This window comes from Rosa chinensis, chromosome 5 (genome assembly GCF_002994745.2).
Source record: "Rosa chinensis cultivar Old Blush chromosome 5, RchiOBHm-V2, whole genome shotgun sequence".
Lineage (NCBI taxonomy): Eukaryota > Viridiplantae > Streptophyta > Magnoliopsida > Rosales > Rosaceae > Rosa > Rosa chinensis.
In genome coordinates, this window is record NC_037092.1 from 3,727,649 (window position 1) to 3,748,330 (window position 20,682).

The 20,682-nt window shown below is 38.2% G+C and overlaps 2 protein-coding genes across 12 annotated transcripts; one reads left to right on the forward strand and one right to left on the reverse strand.

The window, feature by feature from the left end:
• Window positions 1-1,151: 1,151 nt before the first annotated feature.
• Window positions 1,152-10,424, forward strand: LOC112165059 (50S ribosomal protein L21, mitochondrial-like). Of its 11 annotated transcripts, none has more exons than XR_005800312.1 (10): window positions 1,152-1,548; window positions 1,658-2,942; window positions 3,349-3,423; window positions 3,510-4,383; window positions 4,473-5,849; window positions 6,262-6,351; window positions 7,013-7,107; window positions 7,666-7,742; window positions 8,413-8,460; window positions 10,069-10,424. XR_005800312.1 is itself a non-coding variant. In XM_040506949.1 (5 exons), exons 2-5 carry the CDS (start codon window positions 2,916-2,918, stop codon window positions 4,520-4,522), a joined length of 237 nt encoding a protein of 78 aa, XP_040362883.1. In that variant the 5' UTR covers window positions 1,152-1,548; window positions 1,658-2,915; the 3' UTR covers window positions 4,523-5,341. The 11 variants fall into 11 exon arrangements, 2 of the variants coding, with proteins under 2 accessions (XP_040362883.1, XP_040362884.1); XR_005800315.1 differs by lacking the exon at window positions 7,013-7,107 and adding an exon at window positions 9,813-9,873; XR_005800317.1 differs by lacking the exon at window positions 7,013-7,107 and adding an exon at window positions 9,813-9,873 and having other exon boundaries at window positions 7,666-7,730.
• Window positions 10,425-11,008: 584 nt separating this feature from the next.
• On the reverse strand, window positions 11,009-15,364 carry LOC112165058 (probable serine/threonine-protein kinase abkC). Its single transcript, XM_024301452.2, has 5 exons — window positions 15,029-15,364; window positions 13,192-14,545; window positions 12,709-12,978; window positions 11,944-12,099; window positions 11,009-11,287 (listed from the first exon to the last, which is right to left on the reverse strand). The coding sequence occupies exons 1-5, from the start codon at window positions 15,034-15,036 to the stop codon at window positions 11,168-11,170; spliced, it is 1,908 nt and encodes a 635-aa protein (XP_024157220.1). The 5' UTR covers window positions 15,037-15,364; the 3' UTR covers window positions 11,009-11,167.
• Window positions 15,365-20,682: the final 5,318 nt, after the last annotated feature.

Here is a 20,682-nt window from a genome sequence, read left to right on the forward strand (position 1 = left end):
CAAATGTCATTTAGGCTTTCACTCTTTCTAATATATATTTCTCTCAATTAACACCTACGTGATCTAATGGTGAAGAACTCCTAGTCTCCTAATTTAGATTGAACTGAAACTTTCTCTCCTACGTGATTTGATGGCGAAAAACTCCTAGTCTCCTAATTAAGATTGAACTGAAACTCCTACCTAGATTCTTACAAGATAGGATTCTTATAACTTTATAAGATGCAATTAACAAATTACTGTAATTGAAAAAACCTTATTGCTACAACACATTCTTTTTCATGACAATGTGGCTAAGCTCAATTTTAGTGGTTCAATCAAGAACCACAAGTTAGCTGCTGTATGATTGATTTATCATGAGAGGTTAAAATTATGCCCTAGTAATTGTTGGTGGTACGTGGAAACTATTTATGACTATATAAATACTACATAGAAATGGATCAATGTTGGAAGCTACAAAAATTATATTGAGAGGGAGATCCCAAACTTCTTATTCAGACTACATTATCGAAAACTCCCCCTCCCCCCTCCAGCACCATTAATTTTGTTTAATAAACATCATGCAGTTCAATTATCGCTTTAGTAACACTAGCCCCTTAACATGTGCCCTGCACATGTCAATTGGCTTTTGTTTATATTTTTTTTAATTAAAAAAAGTTACAACAGTTTCTCTCCTGATTTTGAGAAAGTTATGGTATTTGCAATATTTTGAAATATGATATAGTCAATTGACTATCTTATCCTCACATATAAACAATTTATTTATTAATATCTATATTATGTGAGGACATATATGATAGTTCAAAAATTTAACCATTCTCTCAAGAATTGGCTTAATTATATAAGATTTATTTATTAATATCTATATTATGTGAGGACATATATGATAGTTCAAAAATTTAACCATTCTCTCAAGAATTGGCTTAATTATATAAGATTTATTTCAACAATATGTAATTGAGGAACCTATCGATCAACAACTAAATCAGTATCCAAAGTTAATTTTCTTATGTAATCCCAAACTTTATTCATTAGTTAAATTATAAAAGTAATTATTTTTTTAATTAACCGAAAAAACGAGTGAGTAGAATTTACTGAAGTTCCCTTTCAAGAAAGATAATAGCAAAAAAACCCCAAACCAAAATCAAGAGCTAAAACCCTACCCCCACCTAAACCCACCTCAAAACGCCCCAAAATTTCAAAACCTAAAACCACCACCACCCATGGGCCATGGCGAATCGACGGTGCCTCCAACTCCTGACCCGCCGCATCTCAGCCCTATTCTCAGCCAACCCTCCCAACTCGTTTTCACCCCCCCATTGGACTGAAACGACGACGTAAATGAGGACAGTCAAGACGACGACGACGACGAAATTGGGTACAGTAGTGACGACGGGAGTTTATCCAAGGGTGGTGGGTCGAAAAGAGAGTACACGGCGGAGGAGATGGCGGCGGAGGCGGCGGGTATTGGGGTACAAAGTGGTTGGGCCGCTTGAGAAGACTGATGATGGGGTTTTCAAGCCCTATGAACCCGTTTTCGCTGTCATTCAGGTTCGGATCTTATGTTTAATCACTACATCATTTGCAATTGGATCGAATTGTTAAGATGGTAATGTGGGGTTGTGATTGGATTTTTTTATCATTGTTGTTTGTTGTGTAGATTGGTTCGCATCAGTTCAAAGTTAGTAATGCGGACTCCATTTTCACTGAAAGATTGAAATTTTGCGAGGTCAAGTGCATTTATCATTGTGTGTTTTAGCTGCTACGAGATCATTGATTGTTATATGGGTAAATTTTGTGCATTTGCCGAAAGAAATGAATGTTCAGTGGATGAGGTTTGCAGAAATCGAATTAGAATATGCATTTGAGGTCTTGTAGCTTACAATGTATCTGTGTTGGGTTCAGAGGAAGTGTGAAGGTTGGCTTTCTAGCTACAGCTGTTTGTTATTGATTGGTGCCGTGTCAGAGTATATGGTATTGCATCTGTATCAGTGTAATGCTGGTACCGTTTAGTCAAGATTGGAATTAGTGTATGTGGTTGTTCAGTTTACAGTCAGATTAGATCTTCTCTTGTTCTGTTCTACTTTTCTGGAAAGCAAAGAAAGTATGTTTATCTTTATAGTCTGAAGCTTAAGTGTTCTGCTCTGTTTGTATTAATGATGGTTCGTTTGCCTTCCAATGGTCCACTACTGCACTTGGAGGTGTGGACTTACATCAAACAAGTTACTTTTAGAGTGTTAATTAACTTAATTTAGACTAGTGCTCTTATACATTGCCTTAATATAAGCTCCGATTCATTTCATTTATTCATTTGTTTTTGCCATGTATCTCACATTCATATGGCATTCTCAAAACTAGTTGGTCGGAGAGAATTTGTGATTTTCAACGTTGTGAGATCTTGCTTAGGCTTAAAATTAGCTCACTATTTGGAAGCTATAGGATATTTATTTTTGCATATTGATCTATAAAATTTATGTAGAAGGAGAGACTGGAAGATGATGGGTTTAGAGTACGATATGCATGAAAGTAATTCATGGATTTATAATTGGTGAATAAAGTGAAGATTGTAAGCCAAACTAGTGAACTTACATTTGGTGTTTCAGGCTTTTTTTTGTTATAGCTAATATGATGTCTGTTTAGCTAAATGAATAAACAAACCCATTATTTTGTTTTGGGGAGTTTGACTAGACAATGTTGCCATTGGTGTCAGATTATTTGAGATCTAATATTTGCATTGAAGTTTGCTGGTAGAAGATCTCGTTTACTTGCATGGGAATAGTTAAGCTTTTGCACTTTAAACTTTACATGGGAGCTTAGTTTTGATGCTTGGTTTGCTTGTCTATTGCAATTGATATTGAATAAGGTTCTCTTGGTGGGCACAAGTAGTCAGACAATGATCGGCAGGCCAATAGTTCCTGATGAACCATGCAGTTGTTGAAGAGCATGTAAGTGTGCCTCGTTTTCTTTCTCTTATGACTCGTGTGTGAGTGTGAGTAGTACTAACTGTGCATTTTTCACACAACCAAATGGGATTAGAAGAGCAAAAGAATAAAGTTTCGGTATGAAGAGGATGGTTCTTGTAGCCAACTTTAGAGAAGAGTATCTAATTCCTTCTTAGTCTTTCTGTAAAGCTCAGGGAAAAACTAATGGAGTCTGGCTTTATATATGTATGAAACATCATGTGATTCCGTCCTAAATATTATCAATGTGACTAAATACTTGATGATTGAAGTGGGATAACAATTTGACTGGACTAGACTAAAGATTTGTAACTCATTATTGGGTGTCTATCTATTCTTTGCTTCCTACAAATTTGGAATATATATTATCATTTATTCCTTTTTAATGCAGGCATTGGATGCAAAGGTACTTATTTTTAAGAAAAAGAGGAGGAAGAATTACCGTCGGACCAAAGGTCATCGCCAAGTATGTTCAGAAATCCCTTGTCTAAACAGTTGTAATGCATTTGTGTTGGTACATTGATAGTCATTTTTCTTGGAATTATTTTGCAGGAATTAACCAAGTTGAGGATTATTGATATTCAAGGGATTCAGAAATCAGAACCTGTAGTCACCAAAAAACCTTCAAAGGCACCTGGTAAGAAGCCAGAAAAGGTTGCAGTTGCTGCATAGGAGGAATATTCTGTACGGTTGTTTATTGGTAATAATGGCACTCTGATCATGGTGTTGTGCCTAACGGTGAGCATGATAAGATTCCTGAATTGCTCCAGGTACATCTTGGGATGTCATATGAAATAGAAAGCTTACGATGGAACCGGATAGATGTAGGATTGGTGACATAGATTTTGCCCATTTGTATTTTCTGTATTTTGTAGTGCAAGTTATGAAACCTTGAGCTGAATGAATCGGTTTTGTTCCCTAATAGATAATTTCATTGCCCGGATTTTCAAAAAAAAAAAAAAAAAAACACCATTGCCCTGATTTAAAAAAAAAAACAATTCATTGTCCTGAGGAATCTTTTTGCTTTGCGTTTGATGCTTAAGTTTTGTCGAAGTCAATTTAATATCATGCAAGCATTGTAACATGAGTGAAATTATTGCGTCTCCAATCGATTTGCAGATTCAAGTTGCATCTATTTATCATATCTAATAGATCACACAAATATATTGTGCCGGATCAGGCTCTTTCTTTGCTATCAGTTAATGTCTTATACATGACCCATTGAATTCATCTTTCGCCTTCAATTTGTATGTGAAACATTGGGAAACCCATTTGGGTGGGGAAGGCATGAACCTTATGTCACCACGAAGAAAGTAGTCAAGAAACTCTCTTTACAACCGTCTGATGAGTTAGGAAGCTAGGAATGAGAATGAACAGGAGTGTCAACGGGCTTGAGTGCAGCGCCAAATCGTTGAATTAACGTTTGGTGCGCAACTGGAACAGGCAAACTTTAGATGTTGGGTTTCGCTTTTTGTGATTTGTAATTTTGTCTGATTTGTTTTGGTCAACTTGCAGGAACTTTGAAAGTGGTTTATAAACCCGTAAGCTATGGACGAATTTGTTAGACAATGACTGACCCTCAGAAACTTAAATTGTCGAGGGGCATTGACGATCAAGGCAATTGAAAGCTTAAGCTGTCGAGAGGAGACAGAGATCCGAATACTTCATGCAATCTTGGAGCTCCAAGACACCATATTAGATTTTATCACAAGAGGAAAATTGGAGGATACGAAAACTTCATCCAATGATCTTTTGTTCTAGGATACCACGTTAGACTATCATAAATGAGGAATTAGAGGATACGAAGTCTTCATCCAACAAGATACTATGTTATTCAATTATTATGTTTCATGCTGAATGAACTAAGACGAGCATATTGAAATTAACAAGCTCCTCTTAGACGTGAAACCCAACTAAGAAAGCATTTAAGCTAGTCTGTATCTTTGGACGAGGACTGAGCAATCTTTTGATTCTTATCATTACCTATTAAGGATGCAGTCTCATCCATTCCCCACATTAATTCATTATGCAAATAATGGGGTAAATGGACTGTGCAAACTATCTGTCTCGCTCGATGACCCAAGACTTGATTAGGATGAAACTTTTTCCTTTCGGCCATAACTTCATTCGCTCTTGATTAGGCTTGCTCTGCGTGTTTGCTCTGGAGAAGGACACATCTTCATTCTTTTGGTATATGGGTTGTTCGCTCGACAGTCGACACAGAGAGAGAGAGAGAGTGAATAGAACTGATTAGATCTTTCCAATCATCGTCTGCTCTTTGCATCGGACTTCTATTCGATCTTTAGCATCAGCTGTTCTTTTCTTTTAATCTTGGTTACTGGATTGGTTTTGGGTAGACGGAGAAGTTGGGGGCCAGCAACAGTAAGTCCAATCTTCAGTTGCTTCTGAGATCAACATCGGAGCAAACCCAGACTCGATTACGGAATCCCCATCTCCTTCTTTCCAATTCTTTCTGTCCTCGATCATATTTTCATTTTTTATTTATTTATTTTGCTGCATCATGAATCATGATTATATATGCTTGGCTTCTTCAAATTTGCAATATTGGACTCCTTCTTTCCAATCACTATGTTAATCTCATAACTCGGGCTCTGATTTGTCCAAATTTGCTTTACCAAGTTATAGTAATGAAAAACAAACTTTTAGAAAAGAGACTAATTGTTGGGGTTCTGCAGAGACCAACCAAATATTCTTTAGCGTTTTCCTTTTAGTCAATATTGGACATTTTCTAGCATGTAGGTTAGTTGGTTTACAATTTTCCTGGAATGCTTCAGGTTAAAAAAGACCCACTTCAGATTGTTAAGGATTCTGCCGCATTGAATGTGTTTAGAGAAGTGAAGGTGTCTGATAAGAAAAAGATTATTGTATCAGGTTCGTTTTGATTTGTTTAGTCTGTGTTTCTAGGTTTGTTGGGTTTGATTTGTTTCCTGCTCTAATTTGGTGAACCTGTGAATGGTAAAGATGTGAGCTTTGCAAATGCACATAGTGGTTTATATTGGGGTAATGAAGAAAGTAGATAACTCTGATAAAAGGAAGAAGGGGACGGGAACAATCGGTATTTTTTTTCTTTTTCTTTCCGGAAGCACAACTTTAACTGACCTCAATCACTTCCTGAAGAAGCTGTTAATTTATCCTGGAAGTCAACAAATAATGTTCTGTGCAATGCTCTTTGTTTTTTTTTTGTAGTTTAGAAGAGGTTAGCACATTCTCTGTTTTTTGTGTCTGTACTGTAAGTTTCAGTAGTAAAGTTATGGTTTTGTTTTCGTTTTGTGGTGGTCTGCAGACCTGGAAATCTAGGGCTACCAAAAGGGAGTAAGAAGTAAGAAATGCAGACACAAACTAAACTCATGAAGAGGAACAACTCCATGATTGGGTAAGATTTTTACTGAGTCTTGCCTTTTAGTTTACATTTTTTACTGAGCATGATCAAGTTTAAGGCTTTGTGATGCTGAAGCTGATATATTTAGGTAGACTGGTAGTCGTGTCTGAAATATTTACCTCTTGAATTTATTTTCTGTACTTCTTTCTAAAAATCCGATTTGTTACATTGGTGATTGTTTCATGAATGTCAAATCTATCAAAATGGTAAGCATGTTTCTGGTACTTGCATGTCTTTGGTTGTGATTTCATTTGAGTTATGCTAAAGCCTTTCAAATTTTTCATGATTCCAGCTCTCTCTCTCGCTGCCAATTTGAGAATAAACCTGAAATTTATACAACTTGGAATTCAAGAAGAAACTTTGGTCTCTCTATAATCCCACTATATTCATTTTCATATACAACATTCTCTCTAGCCTTTGTTTTTTTGGTTGGTCACAATTGTAGACTGTTGGTTTAGTATCTATCATTCAAAGAAAAATGTGAATGATCAATTAGCACTACATGCACTCTGACATTATTATGATCAAAGCTCATCTATGTTATAACCAACTCATTCAAAATTGAATTGCTAATTCGTAAAGTTTGAATCTTTCAAAACTTATCAAGTACAAGGCTAATGAATTAGCCACAACTCTCTATTTGCCTAATTTTCAGGTTATACAGAAACTTTAGACAAAGACAATGAAAATGTTGTCCCAGATGGATGATTGTGGCCTCTATGCAATTATACCAAAGATGAGTTCACTGGGGTACTGTTCATAGAACAGTAAATTTACAGTTCTGCCCTCTCTTTTTTTTTTTTTTCCTTCTGTAGACTGTAAACTCAGGTACTGTTTATAGGACAGTAAATTGGCTGTTTTGCCCTCCTTTGATATTTTCTTTTCGTTCTGCTGTGCGTCGATCTTATCTTCTTTTCTCTTCTACAGTCGGCTGTTGCTGTGTATCGATTTTGGCTTCTTTTCTACTCACCAATCCTCAAAAGAACAACAGAGAGAAATACAGAGAGAGACCTGAAGCCCTCCTTTTTTCTCCTTCATTGTTCTACAAGCTTCTCATTCCATTGTTGCCATCAAAATAATCTTGAGAGAGAGAGAAATACCGTGTGTTTGTTTGCTTTGTGCGAAGAGATAGAGAGATCGATTGTTGCTGCAATCACGTAATCAACCGATCGATTGTTGATCGGTTTCTTTCATTTCTGAGTTGAATTGACAGAGAGTGGGGGTTGATTGGTTTGATTAGGTTTTGGCTGTCCACTATTTGATTCGAACGTTTGATTTTTCTGAGGAATTTGTATTTGTTGATTGCAGATAGAGGTTCGGGGCGGTTGATTGGGCCGATTGGGGAAAACGGTGGAGCTGCACACGCCAAAAATGTACGGGTGAAGGTAATTTATAGGGGCAATTGATGAAATTGATGCTATTGTTTCAAAAGTTATGAACTTTTTGGTTTTGAGTGTTCTTCGGTTATGTCAGATTATGGTTTTAAGTTTTTGTCTTGACATAGAGAGTAATTAAGGTACATCTTTATGAAAAACTCACTAGAGATTGAGTAATCCATATTAGTCTTCATAGGTGACTTAGAATTGAGAATTTGAGATGTTATCTTCCAGTTTCTGAAGGTATATAGGAAATGACAGGTTCTCATACTAAACCCATGACCATTTGAAAGTGCCTCTTCGTCTCATTTCTATAATGTTATATTTCTTGGAGTTTTGTGCAGAGATGACCATGGAGATATAGTATAGGCTGTAACTAGGCCGTAGGCAACCTCCATTGCATATGAAACTAAATAAAACAGTAGAGTTTTCTTTCATGAATGTCTTACATTTCATTTTTAGACTATGACACGAGCCAATATAAATACAATGAGGCAAAAACATGTGAAATCAATACAGAAATTTCGTCTTTTTGTTAATTTCTTGATGATCGATCAAGTAGTTTGATTAATTGGGTTGCTTATAACTTGCCCATCTTTCTTGCTTTCTTTGACATTCATAGTACTTTTGAATTTCTCACTTTGAATATTGCTGACTGCTGAACTGGGTTGTTTTGCAGGATTTTGGTTTGTGCTGCTGCTGCTTTGTTTGAATTGGGTTGTTTCAGGTACATACTGTTAAAACTTGCTCAAGCTAATTTTGATATAAAACTTGCTCAGGATTAATTGTGTCTTTACATTTTTTGGGTTATAATTATGATATAGAAGCTACTTTGTGATTCATCAATGATTTTCACTGCTGCTTTATTTGGCCTATTCAGTTCTCACCCAAAAAAGAAAAAGTTCTTTTGTTGTTGCTGTTGCATTGTTTTTTGTTTGTTTGTTTTTTTTTTTTTGGCTATTTGGGATTTGTAGGATTGCTTATACATAGGTTAAGGAAAATAGACTAATGGACTTTTTGAAGGAGTGATTTACTCGCGGAACTTTGATTTCTGTACTAATGTCAAATGGTTGGTTTATATTGAATTCCACTGATGTGATAGCAGAAAAGGTGCTGCTAAGAGCTCCAAAGTTACCAGTATGAATATGTAAAGCCTCTCAGTTATCAAATATGAACACATTACTGTGATTTCAGCTGAAAAGAAAGCATACTCACTGGTTTAGAGTCTGATATAGTTATGATACACAGCAAGAACTTTAAGTACATGGTAACGAATCTAAAACTCTCACTGCAGAAATTCAACACTCCAAAAAAAGTGTAAAACTTAGGCTGGCAATAGTACTGGGTTTGGACCAAAACTCACAGGATGCCACCGCATAATGTTCATCATTTTTTCTCTCTGAAACTTATTTTTCAATTATTGTTAGCTGCATAAATGCTGAGTACCACTAGCATGAGACAAATTATACATGAAAATTGAAAGCCTGGTTGTAGTTGCAAATTCACAGATGGTTACCTGGGGTTGCCAGGTTTTTGGGATTGTAATAGGAACAGTGATGGGTAAAAATTACGTGTAATAAGCGTGGTTTTGGGAAATTTTCAGAGAGGGTTTTAATGTGGGGTTTGGGAGTCTGAAAGTAGAAATGCCAGAAATGCAGGATTGAGAAAGATTTGTGAAGTGACCTTGCTTGGAGAAAGTAACTGCACAGATTTTACCAAAACAATAGTTACCACTCTGAGTTTCAGGGGATTTAAAGACTATACCTTCTCTGAAAAAAGACTTTAAATCCCTTGAAGCTGAAGCTCAGCGAACGCACCCTGTACATAAATAGGCTTCAAAGATCTTTCTATTTCATGCATCCAGAGCACCAAAATTACAGCCAACCACACTGCAACTGCAAGGCAGTTTGGCCTTCGTCCTTTGCCAAAACCAAAAAGGTTTTGTCAAAATGATTCCCTTCTTGCCCCAGCGTCTCTATACAACACCCATTTCTGATGCTTTCATCATTAAAACCAAGACCATAGTTCCACAACTCACTTAAATAGTAGACTTTCTACTTATGGAGTTTTATTAATCAGATTATTCTTGGAAACGCTTCATTCAAAGGCTGGTTCCCAACCTAGAAATATCCCTAAAATGGTACGCATACTGCATTCATGATATTCAATCTTTCTGAAATTATAAGCATGAATGAGTATAGTTTGATTGTTAGTGACACAGTCAAAAGACTTTGAATGGACATCTGATAATGCATTGAACTTTTTTTTTTTCTTAATTGTTTCTTTTCTTTGTAGTGTATAATTGTTACTAACCAACATTTTATCTATTCCTCAGTGCTTCAAATTACAAATGCATAGAAGGTTAGCAAAGACACTACAAACTCGCATCAAGTGCATGCCAAGCAAGATTGAAAACTGAAGGACCGTCTTTAGAATAGTGTCAATAGAAGAACAATGAAGCCATGAAGATATTTTTTGCTTCCTACATGGCAATGCTTTGTGGTAAAATCACAACAACTTTTTTTTTTTGATAAGACAATGGTTTATATGAAGCAATGAAGACCATTTTTGCTCCCACATAATGGTTTGTACCAAGGCTACATGCAAAAATGCAACTCCTAAAACTAGATTCATACAATGTAAACTAGCTTTTAAACAATTTTGTTTATTACACAGGTTTGTCGTTTCATATAAACACATCTTGGTTTTATTTGTCAGCCAAAAACTCAAAACACACGGGACATAAAGAGCTTAAATCTATCCTGCGCCATCGCGTTTCTCTTTTGTATTTCATTATTCTAATTTATTGACAAGAATAAATTCCGCAGCAAAGCGCGGGTCGCATTTCTAGTCATTATGAAACTCATGAAATATGAACAATCTTGTTGCATTTTTAAGTACAAAAATGTTATTTTGTGTACTTGTGTTGGGCTCGTGCAAAAATAATTGAAAGGCTTGCTAATAAACATGACAAAGAATGACATAACAAAAATGTATAAAACAATAACAGCTTACAAGACCAATTGCCTAATGACCTATAGCTTTTGAATTTGATAGTCATCTACTATCAATTTTACAGTTTACTTTTCTGAATAAATCAATTTTACACAGTTGCAAGATATCAGGCTCAGCAAAATAGCTGGCCTCCAAAAGAAGTGTAAAAGAATGAATTGCACTTTATTTCTATATGTTACTTCTCCTGCGCTTGCTTCTGAATTGGTGAGGCTTTAAAAAGGGTAATGGTTGTTGATCAATACAAGGTAAATACGAAAAGATATCGTCGAAGAAAAACATAATAATGACTTTCGGAAAAAAAGGAAAAAATAAATTAACAAACAATATAAGCCCTAAGACAATCGTGTCCGTTTCTCAGACTGTTTTGGTTTTTAGAAGTGTCAAAATTGTACTAAACAATACTAGGAGCATGGACGAACTTAAGGAGCCATTAGCCCCTCGATTGTGTATGAAAGGGACTTTGCCCAGTCGGCCTTGAGAAGCAGAGTTTGCAAGGTATGCATCACATTGTATGCTGGATCAAGTTTCCTCTGCCATCCCTGCAAAACATAACCAGGGTGATAATCAGATCAGTTATTAATGACCACGTCAGTAAAAATAAATGTTGGAGCAAATCGCCAGACAATTTTATTTGTAAATGACAACTGACATGCAATTTCATTAATTTCAACCAGTTGGCTGAGAACCTCTGTTATTTGTTTTCACGCAATTGTCAAAGGAAAACCACAACTTCTTTCTATCAAAAATTCTACTGAACCCATTGTTTGTAATTGGCACAGGCCGAGTGGTTGGATTACCAAACGCTCTTCATAGTATTCAGGGGTTACCAACCAAACTATCCAAAACCAATTAAGCAAAGTCCAGATTTAAGGGGAAAAGGGAAGATCATAGGAAAATGTCGATAAGGGTTTTTAGATTTATCTTATTCATATAAACAACAAAAACTACAGAAGAATGTCATGAACAACAGACTGGTGAAAGCAAAAAAGGAAACAATGTGGAAATAAAAGAAAAGATAACTTCATGAGTGTTCATCACTGTTCCTCTACTTCAAAGTTTTTGAAATCTATCAGTGTTGGGGTTTGCAATACAACGGCATTCTGGAAGCTTCGCAGTATATGCAAGTGAAAATCTAAATATAGTTTCCATTGCATAAGAGAATGCTTTGGCTTCTGAAGATAAAAAAAAAGATTACCTCAAGAACCAATGTTGTCACCATGACAGTACAAACATTGCCATCAACATTGACTCTATGCCGCCTAACTTTCTCCAGTAACTGCTGCATGCAATCAGCAGGATGAACCAGATCACCTTCTGGAGTACCCCAGAAAGTGAATGACTCCTCCACTTCCTGTAAGAAGAAAATGGTTAGGGAACTCTGGCAGAGAACCTAGCAAATGCTTCCCAAGTTCATAAAATCTTTGTATTCACATAATATTGGATCCTATGATCCACAAATGCCTACAATATAAGTAAATACACATGGAAACAAAATTAAGATAAAGAAACTCAAAAGAATCATAAAGTTCATTGCTAGAAGCATTAACTTAATAGACCAGAAAAACAAAAAGAACAGTACATTTACCACATCTTGAATTCAACATGAATCTCATCTAAATTTATTCTAAAAATTGTGCTTAATAGAGGTCGTGCTTGGAGTTTCAGAAAAAAACTATTGCCAGGGAAGCTGGATTAAATATGAAATTCTTTATTTTATTTTATTTTGTACAAAATATACATTTAACACCAACCAAAAACAGAAAAGAGCGATGTGTCTTCAGAACTGTTGAAAATAACAAGGAAAAACCTAAGAAGGTGACTTAGGATTCAAGAGAGTTGAGTTTTGCAAGAAAACTAAAAATACCAATAAGCTTTTCATTTTAGTTAGAGCATCAAACCCTGCAACCTTATGCCAGTCACTTTAAAGTTTTCTAAAAGTAAAGTTGTCCAACAATTATACCTCAATGAAAGCCTTTGGATTTGGGCAATTCTGTTGCTTAGAGAGTCTTAGTGTGCACTCAGCAGCAGTGCGCCCATCACGACGTGCAACAGCCTTGAAAAATTCAAGTAAATTCACTCTGTCACTTCTAGAGAGTTCAGCAGTCATGCCTACATCAAGGAAAATGACATGAGGCTTTGATTTAAACAGTCGCTTCCTAGAAGGCTTGTTCTGAGCCACCCGAACAAGTATGTTCCCAGGATGCATGTCTGCATGTATAAAGTTGTCCACCTGAAAAAAGAAACTTGGATAACTTGTAAGCCATGCTATATCATACTTCACGTCTCAAATTAAACAGGAAATAATGACCAAGCAAAAGTTATAAGACAGAAATCACTATCTTCCAAAGTCAAAAAAATGCCTACGAGATTTTTAGTGAAAAAATAAAACTGCACCAAAGCAATGCAACCGCCAACTGACATAAAAAGTACATGTGAACGTTACCAGGAGCATCTTCAGAAGTGCATGCGTTCCAATGTGAGCAAGTGCAGATTTAATCCGTTCGTGCCCTTGAAGATCATCAACATAATGTGAGACGCATTCCCCTTGCTCATATGTTTCCACTAAAACAGCAGGATGCACAAGTGGATACAAAGGCTTTGGGAAAGAGACGTCCTTCCATCTACGAAAATTATAAGTAAAGCGGCTCAAATTGGCAGCTTCCCTTGCAAGGTCAACTTGAGACATCATAAAAACTGAAAACTGTTGTACACTTTCATCCAATCTCCACCACTTTAAAGTAGGAATGAACTTTGACATTTTTGCTACTAAATTGATTATTACAAAATCTCTCCTAATTGATTCACCAACACCAGGATGTCTAACCTTAACTGCAACTACTATGGGCTTCACCCGTTGACCAGGGTATCGAAATTTCAAAGTAGCCCGATGCACTTGAGCAATACTCCCAGATGCTACTGGTGTCTCTTCAAAGTTTTCAAAAATTTCGGGCAGCCTGCGGCCAAATGATTTTTCAATTGTCTTCTTCGTGTAGGCAAAGCTATGTTCAGGAGCTTTGGTATGAAGCTCGGAAAGTTTGGTGCATACATCTCTGGGGAAGAGATCAGGACGAGTGGCTGCCCATTGACCCCATTTGATGAAAGCAGGACCTGCTCTTTCCAATGTACGAAGAACAACACGAAGCCACAATCTCCTAAACTGAGGTCCACAGGAATCAGCAAAAGGAGCCATCATTATGCTTGGTGAGAACAAGATCCCTAGATAGATTGCTCTCAGCAACAAGATTATACCTTCTACAACTGAAAATACTAATGAGCTCACTAAAGCATGTCCATTTTCTGCACGAGTGTACAAGGTAGTCTGTGGCAGCGGTGGTGCATAGTGGTCCTTCTCTGCCAAAGTCCTCTGTGCCCATGCTAGCTTCCCACTTGAGGCAGCAAAAACGCCCGGAAACAACAACCCATAGCGAGTTATTCCCAAGCTGAATGCTTGAGCAATCCTATCTATTGGCGAAAATCTATAACCACCATTGGAATAAAACTTTTTGGAGAGCCTTTTCCATATAATTTGTGCATTGTGTCTCACGGCACTCCTTGCCGCTGGGATGGTAGAAAAATTCCTGGAATAACTACTCTGACAAAAGCTCTTTGTGGTATTGTACAATGAGAATCGGGCCTCTCCTCTATTAGGAAAGGTATACTCCCTGTAGTACCTGCATTGGGGAAGCCGCAGGCCAATTCTAACAACTGTTCCATACTTGACCGCTTCAGTGTAGCCCTGTTTCTGGCTCTTCACAACAGAATTCACAACTCTGCTAAAACTCCTCAACGTCAATAATCTGCATTCCAATTACGAAAGCCAATTAAACTACCCCGCATCAATGGAGCACCGAAAAAAACCAAAAACCCTTGAATGCTATGCTTCAATAATAACCTAAATGGGAACAAACCCTCTTTCTCTAATCCACAAACAATCACAAAATCCCAGTTTTCACCACAACCCAATCTCTCAATGATCAACATGCTCAAAAAAGCAACACCCTTTCTGATTTCCACCACCATAACGAATCCAAAAACCGTAAACCCATCAATCCTCTGCTTCATTCACACATTAAAAAATCACCATCCCAAAACAAATTAATTAAATTCCATTTTTTTTTTTTACCGCAATTCAATCCCACAATGACCACCAACCTCAAAAAAAAAAAGTAAAAAAGGAATTACCTTTATGATTCAAACCACCAAAATGAATCGAAAAAACGAAAACCCAGCTCAGAAAACCAGAGAAAACAAAGAAAGGAGCAAAAACAAAAGGGCCCAACCTTGACATGGCGATCGAATCTGGGTTGGGGCTAACGTGCGCGGGAAGAATAGGGTTGTATTAGCCAGCATTTTCGTCTCATGGACTCGTTGGTCGTCGGTGAAGATTGATCTAAGCTCTCTAATTTTGGTGAGGTCGGTTTGAGGGTTTCAGAGAATTTCAGACAGAGTCGGCGAATCTGAGCTTTTGGAATTAAAAGAGAAGAAGAAGGGGGGCTTCTTCTTCCCGGGTTATTTTTGGGCCCGGTTTGGACTTTAATGGAAACCCAAACATTGGGGAAAAGTGTGAGGGTTTTCTTGTCCTCCAAAAAAAGAAAAAGAAGAATCCAAATAGGCTGTTGTGAATTATTTTCCTTGCAGAAGAGGTAGAGAGAGACTCATAGCCTCCAGCATTTGATATATAGTAAAGTAATAAGAAACTATGTTTTGAAGTAGTACTTCATGTATTTGTGGACTGAATTGCGTCGAGTTTTGCTTGAATAAGTGCTTGTTTTTAGTATGTTTGCTTGAATAAGTGCTTGTTTTTAGTATGTAACGTAGAGTTGGATATTGACAATGTTAGTTCTAAGTCGGTCATCTCAGCAAATAATCAATCAAAGTTGCAAATTAATTAGTCATCTTACATCAAACAAAAAGAATATTAACGCTTACCTATAGTGTCCATTTAGGCATTTATTTAATTATTGGAGTTGTTTTTATCATGACATTTGATCGATATATGTAAATTGAATATAAAAAAACAAATTCAGTTGGACCGGGGACCCACCCAAATGTTTTCTGTCTGCACTTTAATCTAATAGTGATCAGACTACATATATCAATTGTGTTCTTTCAACAACAAAAAAAAAAGAAAAAAAAAAAAAAAGAAAGAACCCACCAAAAAGAAAAATGTCTAGAGAGAGAGAGTCTCCCTTCTCTCTAGCTTTGCAAAACAAAACCCCCAGCTCCACTACATTTGTTTCTGGTTTCAGCACACAAACAGATCCAACATTTCATACTCTTGATTAGAGAAATGATATCAACAAAAGGGTCGAGCCCTTCTTGATTCCCAAGAAGGGAGCAGTCTACTCTGTGCTTTGGTTCAACTCAACTAGAGTTTTCGAATCTACAAAAGAGACAGACTCTTGACCTTGCGTTTGACATCTTTTTCTATTCTCCTTTACTGTTGGTGATTGTTTTTTAGCTTTTATCCTTCCCTCTCTCTTTTCAAATGAGATTTGGTCCCCTTTGTGGTCTGTTTTTTCAGAGCATCTGTCTCTAAGAGGTCTGTTCCCTTTGTGGTTGTTTTAGAGCTTCAGTCTCTAACTACTAAGATGGCTTCATCCTCAAATGGTGGTGGTGATATTCCATTTGAAGATGAGGAAATCATTGAGGCTATGTCCATCAATTTCGAAAATAGCGTCGATTTCGTAGACCTGGAGTATGGGATAAACCTGGTGGGTACCCTAATTGCAGATGAAGAACCGGGTCTAGGTGGGACTAAGGCAGCTATCATGAGTATGTGGAAGACACTTGGTCAAGTCAGAATCATCAGGGTTAAGAAGAATGTCTATTCCCTAACAGTTGGTTCAGAAAAGCTTGCAACCAAGTTAATCGATGACAGTCCATGGAACGTCAAGGGTTATTGTTTCACGGTACGTCACTGGCCACCTCGCCATGCTATTGATGATCTTGAGCCACACAGAGCTACCTATTGGATACAAGCACATGGTATTCCAATGGACCAGATATCTACTCATAATGGAAGAAAGCTGGGCAATCTCTTGGGCTCAGTTATTGATGTGGAAGATCCTCGAGTCTATGGGAACAGAGGATTTATGAGGATTAGAGTGGATTTTGATACCAGAAGACCTCTAGCTACCTTCTGCCAGCTTCCTAGAAATAACTCTGCTACGACAAAGATCAGACTACGTTATGAGAACCTGAAATGCTTCTGCTTCAAGTGCGGGAGGCTAGGCCATATGGTGACTGCGTGCAGATACCAGGTAAACCCAATTCTGCTGAAACTTGGGGTTGTGTATGATAACTCTCTGGTTGCTGAACCTCTACAGAAACCAGTGTTCACACAAGCACACTTTCCACCGGATTTCCCTTATGCTCCGACAACCGGAATATTCCGACGGAGCAGGAAGGAGATTCCAAACAAATTCAAATATATGGGTGTCAGACATGATGTGACAGAGGATACTTGTGAGGGAGAAGGGTCCAAATCTAAACTCTGCTCAAGGCTTGAAAATGATGGCCCTTCCTCACCAATTATGTCAGATGGTCAACTTTCTGTGTCAACAAAGGGGATACAAGGAAAAAGAACCACTAAGCAGTGGGTAGACATGTGGGATCCTGACACACATGGCTCACTATACAGGAATGGGAGTGTTACCGTTGCAATGAATGGGCTGAGCATCAGGCCCAACTCCTGGGCTGATCCCGAGTGCATCCCTCCTTGGGCCTTCAAGAATAAGGAGGACTTCCTTCGAGCTAACCCAATGTTTCCTGTTCCTGGCTACATTGAGGTTGAGCTGGAGCCCACTATCACCCCACCCAAATTTACCTCACCAAAAATTGTTGAGTTACAGCAATCTGTCCCCCCTCTGGACTCATCCACTTTTCGAAAAAGGAAAATAATTCTGGAGACTGGAGACGAGGAGGAGAAGCACTCCAAAAACAAGAAAACAAAGAAGATGCGTTGCCCAGGGCTGAATCCCTCTACAGGAGGTAATAGTGGAAGAGGTAGAGGAAGGGGATGTAGAGGGAGAGGAAAGGGGGGACATGATGTTGCTGATAATGATATGAAGGACACTTTGTTAGAAATAAAGAACAGAGGAAGAAAAAGAAGCAGAGGGAACAAAGGAGGAAAAGGAAAAGGGAGAGGAAGTGTATCGGTGTCGGCTGAGTTTATCTCTGGTTTACTTGATGAGTCCTACTCAGCACCCACAGCTGAAAATACTCATGTTGCAGTAGCTATTGTGGAAGAAGGTATGGAGGACGTAACCCACCTCCAGGGCTGTGGCGGCTGGCCGAATTCAGCTGCAAGGAACCAATGAAGTACATTTCCTGGAACTGTCAAGGCTTGGGGAAGCCATTGACAGTACAAACCTTAAGGGAGGTTACCCGCTCCCACAGCCCAGCTTTTGTTTTTCTCTCTGAAACACATCAGAGTTATCATTTTGTAGATAAAGTTAGAAGGCAGTTTGGTTACAGTAAAGGATTTAATGTCGAACCCATTGAAACAGCTGGCGGTCTAAGCCTTTGGTGGAAACCTGAATTTTCAGTGAGTATCTTGGATTACTCGATGCATTTCATTGATACTGTGGTAACCAAGACTGGCTCATCACGCTTCAGGATCACTTGGCTTTATGGTCCACCCTATTTTGCTGATAAGGAAAAGTTTTGGGATTCCTGGAATAGTAAAAATTGGAATGATGGGACGCCCTGGTTGGTAATTGGTGATTTGAATGAATTAATAAGCCAACATGAGAAAGAAGGAGGAGCTACTTGGGGTCTCAATAGAAGGCAGTTTTTGAGATGCTTCCAGAACACAAATAAGTTGATCGATATTGGCTTTCAAGGGCAGAATTTCACTTGGGCAAGGAAGGTGGATGGTGTAATTGTGCTGCAAGAAAGATTGGATAGATGTCTTGTTGACGAGAATTGGCTTCTAGATTGGCCAGACACCACCTTGTCGCATCTGACTAGGATTGGTTCTGATCACAATCCTATTCTCTTGGAAACAAACCCAATTTTGATCAAGCCCAAACCCTCCTTTAAGTTTGAGGCATATTGGGCTGAGGATTCTGATTGTTATGAGATAATTAGGGACAATTGGAGGAGTAGTGGAACTGCTTCACATAGTTCCACTTGGTCTTCTAACTTATCCAGATGCAAGCACAAATTAAGGAAGTGGAGCAAGACACGCTTTCCGAAGAGCACTAATTCTGAAATAAAAAAATGCCTCCTGGAACTTGAAGATCTACAAATCTCAGCTCCTTTCACTAGTAATGTTCAGCAATTGGAAATCACAAACAAGTTGAGCTCTCTTTGGAGATTGAATGAGCAGTATTGGCACCAAAGGTCCAGGATTCATTGGCTAAAAGCTGGAGACTCTAATTCACGGTTCTTCCATCTCACCACGATTCACCGAAGGCAAAGGAATCGCATCCTAAGGATACAAAATGCTAATGAAGTTTGGGTGATTGGAGAAAGGTATATCAGGAGGGAGTTTGAATTACAGTTCAAGGCTATTTTCAAAAGCCAAGGTCCTCGTCAGTGGGGTGAGGCACTCTCGGGTGTTAATCACCTGGTCACCATGGAGATGAATGACAACTTAACTGCTCCCTTTACCGTGGAGGAAGTGAAAGAGGCGGTTTTTCAGTTGGGAGCACTAAAGGCCCCGGGCCCTGATGGCTTCCCGGGATTATTCTATCACAAATACTGGACTATTGTCAATGAGGTGATTCGTGCTACATCTACTGAGTTTGAAGCAAGCAGAGTCAGACTTGAAGCTCTAAACTTGACTCATATTGCTCTAATTCCTAAAGTCTCAAATCCTGAGAAGACCACACAATTCAGGCCTATTAGTCTTTGCAACAACTCGTACAAGATTCTTTCTAAGCTGCTAGCCAACAGATTAAAGGTAATCCTCCCTCAGATTATCTCTTCAAACCAAAACGCTTTCGTCCCGGAGAGGCAGATACAGGACAATATCATGCTAGCCCATGAGACCTATCATTACCTTCGTTTGAAAAGGGAAGGGGGGAATCATGCTTTTGGTCTAAAGCTAGACATGAACAAAGCATATGACAGAGTTGAATGGGACTTTTTGGAGGCAGCTCTCCTAAGTTTTGGGTTTTCTAGATCTTGGGTTACATTGGTAATGAGTTGTGTTACTACCGTATCATTTTCAATTGTTTTGAATGGTAAAGCAGGCCCTTTTTTCAAGCCCAGTAGAGGGCTTAGACAAGGTGATCCACTCTCGCCTTATCTCTTCCTCATTGTCAGCGAGGTCCTATCTCTTCGACTCACCAAGGCAGTTTCTATCGGAGTAATTAAGGGTGTTAAACTTAGTAGGAGTTGCCCGGTAATCTCACATCTTTTCTTTGCGGACGACTCCCTCTTCTTTCTGAATGCTACACTACAAAACTGCTCGCAACTTAATGCCATACTTATTGAGTACTGTGAAGCTTCGGGACAAAGGATAAACTTTGATAAGTCAAGTTTATACTTCTCTCCTAATACACCAAGTCAGATGAGCAGGTTAATGTGTGAACTACTAAGTATCAAAGTGGTGGATAATCCGGGTATCTACTTAGGACTCCCAACAATCTGGGGGAGGTCCAAAAAGGAGGCTCTTGGCTACATCAAAGATAGAATTAGCAGGAAGATCGAGGGCTGGAAACAGAGTTCCTTGTCTATGGCTGGAAGAGAGATATTGATCAAGTCTGTTGCCACTGCTATACCATCTTATCCGATGGCCTGCTTTAAATTCCCTGCCAATATTTGTAATGATATAAACTCTCTACTCGGGAATTTTTGGTGGGGATCAAATGACAGTAGCAACAAGATTCATTGGAAAAATTGGGAGTCTCTTGGTCTTGCAAAAGATGCCGGGGGCATGGGATTCAGGGATTTGCAGGATTTTAATATGGCTCTACTAGCA